This window comes from Sparus aurata, unplaced genomic scaffold (genome assembly GCF_900880675.1).
Source record: "Sparus aurata unplaced genomic scaffold, fSpaAur1.1, whole genome shotgun sequence".
Lineage (NCBI taxonomy): Eukaryota > Metazoa > Chordata > Actinopteri > Spariformes > Sparidae > Sparus > Sparus aurata.
In genome coordinates this window covers 12,653-21,019 of record NW_022045232.1, presented here as the reverse complement: position 1 = coordinate 21,019, position 8,367 = coordinate 12,653, and the positions used below count along the sequence as shown (strand labels likewise).

Below are 8,367 nucleotides of genomic sequence, written 5' to 3'. Positions count from 1 at the left end.
CAGGGACGGGACACAGCATGAGTCCAACAGCCTATACTCTCCTCGGTACCTCTCATTGGCCAAAAACAGGTGTAAGGGCACTGCCAACATTAAACACACCACACCAGGATTACACCCCTTTAGGGCACTGCAAACACTGCACAGCAAAACGCTCTAGACACCCCGCAGGGCACAGCACACAGGATTACACTGCAACCAAACTCATGCAGCTCTACTCACACGTGATAAGGGCACACACGCTGGGCACTATGGAAACTGTCTATCACCCCCCGCTGCCCCTCCCACCCCGGTACTGTGACTACACTGCTCTCTTAAAAGCTACAACAATTCATTACACAGCTCACAGAAACAAGACGACTCAAAACGAATAAATCTTAAAACCACTTAACTCTCCCGGGGTCCGAGACCCTCCCCCAGGGTCTGAGCTTTGGCGCCGGCCGGCTTCAGTCAGAGTTGCTGTGGGGCGACCGCCAGTCCAGCGCCGTGAGGCGCCTCCACGAACAGCAGGAGAGCCTCGCCACCAAGCTGGGGAGCGGGCAGAAGCACACTACGTTTCCCCGCTCACACTGTCTCAGCCCTACCTAGCGCCGGAACCTCTCCCTAAACCCGCTGCCTATCTTCGCCGCCGGCAGCCCTAAACGGCATGCGAACGGCCACCGCCCCCCGATCCCGAGTGCGAGTGCAAAAACAACTGCTCGGCTGGGCTTTCACCCCGTAACACTCACCGAGCTCCGCTCCCCAGAGACGCCAGCAGCCGCCAACTCTCTTCCTATCAATACCCCCGTTCCTCTAAAACACTCCCCTCACAGGTGTAGTCACTCACCTCAATTATCTCCACACAATCACTCACTCAATCTTCCCGACCCACTGGGTCATTCACTACAGTATTTCTATGAAGTCATACAGGTGAAATCTGGTCTTCATAAAGACGTCATTCGTTTTTACATATAAAATATTACGGATATTGAACTACAGAGTGTCTGTCTTGTTAACAAAAGCTTCCAGGACATCGCTATTGGAGCACTTTTTTACATCATACATGTAAAATAAGACATTGCGCTTATTGCTTTCATGCGCATGCGCAGGTAAGCCTACCTGCCCTTATCGACAATGGGTTCCTGTGGTGGCCAATCAGGTAATGAGATTCGACTCTTGTTCAAGACAGATTTTTCTCATTGCTTTAAAAACAACTTCTATCATCTAGAATATAGAATATATCTTCACCTTGAAGCCAGACTAAAGGAAGTCATATTCAAATGTCTAAGTTAAAAGCCATCATTGCAAACCGCAGTAAATTATAGTCTAAATGTGAACGTTTAATTAATGTCTTGGCAAAAAAAGAGATATTGTCTCTTACAGTTAAAATAAAGTATCACTTGGGCAGGCTACATAATTCATTTTATAATAAAACGTCTCAAGTTTGTTTTATTTACTTTATTTATTTACTTTGTGAATGTGTCTGCACATATAAGCAGCTGAGTTTGCTGACTCAAAAATAAAGGCCCTGTTCTTTCCAGGATGAACCATGAAAACACGAGGAAACTAATGAGATGGAAGAGCGTAAATCCTGTAGAGGACGTGGAGATGAGGACGCAAAGGCGAAAGAGATACGAGGTAAGCAGATATGATTAAATGAGCTATTGCAGATCACTGGGTAATATAAATGATTTATTTTATTTTTTGTCAAATTGATGTTTGCTCAATTGCATACAGCCCAGTCCCCAGATTAAATGTTGGCCGTTTACTCTCTGCAAACCACTGATAGACCTACGTTGTAATTTCTATGTGTCATATGAACAATAATGACATATGCACAATGTCATATGTGTGTATGTGTATGTTAATGAGCTGACTTTCCTATCAGAGGGTGGATGGGATGGTGGTGGAGCTACATACAGAGTATTTTGATAAAACATCTTCCAGCTGTGTTTGTGGTGACAGAACCAGATAAACCATCAAGTTTGAACAAATCTGTGGTTTTTAAAAAACATACATTGTAAACATTTCTTCTGGGGAGTTGGGTGATAGTTTATCTTACTTTCACTGATCAAGAGCAGAGACAGATGGGACACAGTGACATTGGTGATGGACAGATGAGAATGCAAAATGACCCACAGGGTGGAGGAGAGGAGAACAATATGAGAAGGGTCTTGCAGTATGATAAACATAAATGGAAACTGCGTACAAAGTGATATCAGGAGACTGCAGGGCAGGAGGGACTGGCTGGAAGTGGCACTGAGTCAGGAGAAAAGGTCAGAGGGCATCTGTTGGACAGCGTATGGTCTGACAGGTCTGAGGAGTGAGAGGAAATCAACAGGCCTCAGAGAAGAGAGCAATAGTTGAACATAGGGACAGAGAGAGAGAGAGAACAAAGCGCTCAAAGAGAGTGTGGCTGAAGTGATAGACGGAGGACTGAGGCTGAGGACAATGATATGCAGTTGAGATGGGGAGGCACAGAATTATCTGTCTTTAATTGGAACTTTAACTACACAAAAATCAAAGTCTTTTTTTTTTTATGATTGAGTGATGACAGAATGTATTTCTCCACAAGTGACTCCACCACAGAGACGTCATCATGGCCTGTACAATCAGGGAGCCACATGTTACCTCAACAGTGTCCTGCAGGTTCTCTTCATGACCACTGAGATCCATGACAGGTTTGAAACGGCTGCTTTTTTCATCTGGAGCAAATGGAAGTAAAAGACTCAATTTAAATGTCAAGGAAACCTATTGTAAAACGTATACATGGACCATTTTCTTATAAACGGATTAATTTGGGTGTATATGCGCAACTCATGCTTGCAAAATTCCATCACTGCGCATATTATGACATGGCATACTTATAACTTACTGAGAAACCCGTCTTTCCCTCAAGGTTGGATTCACAATCACAAACAGATCTTCAGCTGAGAAAAATCTTTCAAGGTCTGAAAGAAACAACATGTGGAACAGAAAACATCACGGCAACATTTGGGATTAAAAATGGACAGTAATATGAAGCTTTGATGAAACTGCTATATTAGATTCAGTATAATGTGTCATTTTGCAGTTTATGAACAATGTGATGCAGCTGAATGTCTGAAGATGATTTTACATCAGATCAGTCCACAGGCCTCTGAGGTGAGCACTTATTAAGTATACAATGTTATTTACAGGAGAACAAATCAGAATGCTGTGTTGTAATTTACATTTCTATTTTAAGCTTCTCCGAGGACAGCTGAGAGACACAACAAAGTGCTCCAAAGGCCACATCATCAATGCACAGACCAATCCATTCCGGACTCTCCCTCTCTCACTGAAAGATACTCCTGATACAACCTGCAGTGTGGTGAGCAGACAGAGTTCAGACTTATTGTTCAGTATCTTAATGTGATGTGAGTATTTTGATTTTGATTTAGAATTTATTACAACATTTGTTTTTCTTAAGGAAAAGGTCATCCAAAGGACCTTCTGGACTAAAGCATTAATAGGAAACAACAAGTTGCACTGCAACAAATGTCAACAGAAAACAAAGGCAACAACTGTGAGTTTTGACCCTGAAATGAAAACACAAACTGTAGGCATGCGAGATTATATACTGATAGATGCGGAGATTGAAGGATAGTTTGAATAACGTTACTTGTGCTATGTAGGAATGTGAGCTGGTGGACTCTCCTCAGATCTTGATTCTTCACCTCAAGAGATTTGACTTTGACTACAACACCAGGTCACATTTTAAATCACACCGCTGTGTGGAAGTGCCATGTGAATTACAGTTGAAGGTGAGAAAGATTTTTTTATATATATCTACATTTATATTTGAATGTTGTTCTTGTAAATTATTTTTAAAACCATTTCATGTCCCTGACTGTGTTCTTCATTGTAGAACAAGACATACAAACTGTATGGGATGGTGAATCACATGGGCAGTATAAGAGGTGGACATTACACAGCCACCGTCCTGTCTGAGGACAACACCTGGTATGAGTGTGATGATGCTTATGTCAGCAAGGTGAGGAACAGTGGCGGTTCTAGACCAGTTTTAATAGGGGGGCCAGGTCGGGGCCGGCTTTTTTGTTAGGGGGCACATACAACCCGGGAAAAAAAGATAAATCCCTCATTCAGACAAAACAGTGTTTACAATTTCAGCAATTTTGATTGGGTAGTAAACTGCTGAGACACTTTATTTCATCCTTTCCCTTCAAAACAAAATCATTGCAAGAAATCTGTCATTGTATTATTGATGCAGACTCCCTGTCAGGGGGGCCACAGGGGGGTCGAGACTCAGAGTTATGGGGGCACTGGCCCCTGTTGGCCCCCCCCCTAGAACCACCCCTGGTGAGGAAGATTTAACTTAATCTGTTCCATTAAGACGTTTCACATTCAAAACATAACAAGAGAAAGATCAACATTAAAAAGACATTTGCTGACATTGGTTTGCTTTTGTCAAACCATGCAGGTTGAAGAACAGCCATTTGCAACATCCAGGACATTCAGGTATGATTTAAAGCTTTTTTTTTGGGGGGGGGGGGGGGGTTACCAATAACATTAAGGGATTTATCCAGCAGTGTTCACCAAATGTCATCACCTTTTTTTTGTTCTATACAAATAATAATACATTATTGTTCATCAGCTCCAAGACTGTCTATCTACTCATGTACAAAGGTAGGACTAAGAACATGAAGATTTAAATTAGGTGTAATATTAACAGATTGCTAAATATGTATGTCATTATTCAAATCAAAGCCACATATGGATCATATATGTATATAATCAGTGTGTGTTTAATGTGCCACAGCACTACAGGGATGTCATTATAGCCGGTATGATCAGGGAGGTGCAAATGATCTCAACTTACTCTCACTGAATGATAACCATGGTACAACCTACAGTGAGGTAAGCAGCCAAAACTCAAAGTCCTAACTTAGTATTTTAATGTGATGTGAGCCTGCTGATCTAATTTGGAATTTATGCACAACACACAGGAAAGCAGCTTAAAAAAGGCTGCCAACACAAAATCATGTTCTGGAGACCACAAGGTGTCCTGTGACGAGAAGATAAAAACAACAAGTGTGAGTTTTGACCTTAAAATCTCAACACAAACTGTCGACAGATCAAATTTGATACTGTATTCAAATAAAAAGGTGTTTGTTAGTTTACAATTCAAGACTCAAGGTTATAATATTCATTAAAGTAGGAATATGACAGTGTAGAAATACTCTGTTATAAGTAAATTCAAAATCTTGCTTAAAGTGACTACAAGGAACCGTGACTTTCTGTTGATTCCAGCGCCCCTTTGGACAAAAGTGTTATGATCTGTTGTAAAGATCTTTGTTAGCACTTGCTGGCAGTGCATGCATTTGTTTTAGAAGCGAGTGACAGAAAGACCACAGGATGGATCAGTACTGTGATGTATTTATATGTAATTTTATGTTCCTCGTAGTCACTTTAAATAAAAGTCACAAAATGTTTTAATTTTTTCCTGTAATTATAATCTAAATCTGCAAATAAAAGTAAATAAGTCATTTATTTCCAAGTCTTTGTCCTACAATAGCGACAAGTAACATCTTCAGAACCTGCTGTCTTTTACAGAGCTCTGCTAAGAAAATGATCACTGAACACAAGGTGGAACTCATCAACTGTCTGAGTGCCGATCATTCCTATATTCTGCAACATGCACATGCCAAACAGATCATCACAGACAGACAATATCAGAATATAAAGGAAAAGTCTCCCTCAACACCGCAAGAAACTGTCACTGACCTGATTGATCACGTGATTTTGAAGACTGGACCAGAAAGCTGGACTGCTTTTCTTGAAGTTCTCAAACTTCCTGATGTTCTGAGCACTTATCCGCGGCTCAAAGAAATCATAAATGAAATGCTGCGCAGCAATAGTGGATGCAATGTGTGGCACCTAAAACAGGGTGACCACATGTAGGTGGTAAGATTTCCTCAATGAGTATCACAATTAATGTTGTTATTGTATATTGTAGCGAGCAGCAGCAAGACTTAGACACACGTAATAATTGATTATGCGTTAACTCCGGAGTTATGCCGTGTATTTATTTGAAAGACACTCATCAATGTGCCATCAACCTAGCTAAATCACTGGGGCGACTCACCGTTTCACTCACGGTGTGATAACAACACGCTAACCCACGACCATGTTGGACTTGAACGTCCATGGGCTTTCCCCAGGGGCGGTTCTAGGGGGCGGGGCCAACAGGGGCCAGTGCCCCCGTAACTCTGAGTCTGGACCCCCCCTGTGGCCCCCCTGACAGGGAGTCTGCATCAATAATACAATGACAGATTCCTTGCAATGATTTTGTTCTGAAGGGAAAGGCTGAAATAAAGTGTCTCAGCAGTTTACTACCCAATCAAAATTGCTGAAATTGTAAACACTGTTTTGTCTGAATGAGGGATTTATCCTTTTTTCCGGGTTGTATGTGCCCCCTAAAGGCAGGAACACACCAGCCCAACCGTTGGACATCTGAAGCGTTTGGAGAGACTCGGACGAGGTCGGGAACATATATGTTTGGTGTGTTCGGCTCTGTCGGAAGCTTTCGGAGCCGCGCGGACGTTGTCGGATCCGACTGAGCATGCGAAGTCTGAGGAGGAGGGCCGTCGGACGTCTGAGCCATTGGATCCTCTGATTGGTTGTGTGCCAGCTGAATGGCCGTTCTGATTGGCGGTGTGCTGGCGAATCAGCGCGGTGTGTGGAGGGGCGGAATACTGTTTGCGCTTTGTTTTTCTATGCACTCCGTTCCGTCATTCCCCGTTTTCATGTTTTGCAGTACTGGCACCAAACTAGTTGTTACGTCCGTTCAGGACGAATTAATTTGTGTAAGTTTGGTAATGCCTCGCTGCATGTTTAGTATGCAGCTGTTTTTTATCGGAAATAGTTAATTTTGTTTTGATCGAAAGTAAAGAGAGTTGCGTGCATAAGGTTCTCGTTGACAACTCACAACACAAGCGCCACTCGCTTATTGCATCTCGCGCAAGCGCAGAACGTACACACTACTGTGGTAGGCAGCACGTGGAAGCGGTGTGTTCAATGCAAATTTTCTGCCGAACGGGTCAGACAAGAGGCAACGGAGTGGTCAGAGAGTGGTCGGATAAGGCAGTTGGACGTCTGGGCCTTAACAAAAAAGCCGGCCCCAACCTGGCCCCCCTATTAAAACTGGTCTAGAACCACCACTGGCTTTCCCCAACATGTAATAAAATATTTATGTTCCATTTATATTGGAAATGGGGGGTAACGTTTGTGTTCTCATGAGTTAGGGAATGAGAGAATGGTTAGGGAGCGCAATTGCTGCTGTCTCCTCAGGGGGAATCTGGAAAGAAAACAAGACACAGGTTGTCTTCATTCCTCTGCTTTACTTGCTTTATAAAGGTCGGTAAACGGTTAATGCACCATGAAATGTTACCTTATATTGACAGATATTATAAGTGCGAGTCTCTCTGTGAAGTTTGTAATCTGGTTTGATGAGTTATTCATGTTTAAACATTAATATGTTCAAAGTTTTCCTGCGCGGACGCCATTTTGGTCTCAGCGTGTCTGCAGTTGCACTAGTTAAAGTGGAATTAAGCGAGATTAAAACTTCTGTACATGATGTGTTCCCCAGCTAGTCGCGAATTATGTATGTTTTATATGGATATGTACGTTTGTTTAGATTGAAATACTTATGGTTACAAATTTAATTTATCTTTGTTCATAAACTTGTTTCCAGGTATATCTAAGTTTAAAAATGTAACACCAGCACTTTGTTTGGATACACATTTCAGTGGTCTATTGTATTTAAAGGTGTTTTATACACTGTAAAACTACATCATATGAAAACAGTGTTTTGAACCAGTTTATACTGTGAAATGGACACAGAAAATGTCATGTATTTCCAGAAACTGTTTATTGATACAAATTTAAATATGTGATTAGAAAAGAGAAGATGAGAGAAAATGTATGTTAGTGATTTAAAGGCTGAATTGCAAACAGTGAAATTGAACTACATAAACTGTGATGAGGTAAAACGATATGCATTGTGCTTATGTGACTGTTACAATACATGATGTTAAATAAATCATACACAGAGGCAATCTGGAAAGGAAACGAGACACACTGTGTCCTCATTCCTCGGCTTTACCTGCTTTATACAGGTAGCATATTTGTTACTGTGGTCTCCCATCCCTGGAATCTGTAACAAATGCAAAAGTTGTTAACTGTAATGTAGAACTGACACTTGTAGTCTGAATTTGCAGAGTGAGGATACGCTAAACTGGAAAAGTGACATGATTTAAGTAAGGCTGTTTATGTAATTTCTGCTTGCCAGTTTTTCTACTCATATCAAGTAATATTTTTCAAGTCTCCCCTTTTCCTTCCAAAATGCAC

At 41.7% G+C, this 8,367-nt stretch overlaps 1 protein-coding gene across 1 annotated transcript; it reads left to right on the top strand.

Moving 5' to 3' along the window:
- The first annotated feature begins 1,535 nt into the window (after positions 1-1,535).
- On the top strand, positions 1,536-6,190 carry LOC115578227 (putative ubiquitin carboxyl-terminal hydrolase 50). Its single transcript, XM_030411089.1, has 12 exons — positions 1,536-1,614; positions 2,552-2,657; positions 2,876-3,120; positions 3,203-3,328; positions 3,428-3,523; positions 3,633-3,761; positions 3,866-3,991; positions 4,439-4,476; positions 4,613-4,644; positions 4,778-4,875; positions 4,965-5,051; positions 5,572-6,190. Exons 3-12 carry the CDS (start codon positions 3,034-3,036, stop codon positions 5,917-5,919), a joined length of 1,167 nt encoding a protein of 388 aa, XP_030266949.1. The 5' UTR covers positions 1,536-1,614; positions 2,552-2,657; positions 2,876-3,033; the 3' UTR covers positions 5,920-6,190.
- The last annotated feature ends 2,177 nt before the right edge of the window (positions 6,191-8,367 follow it).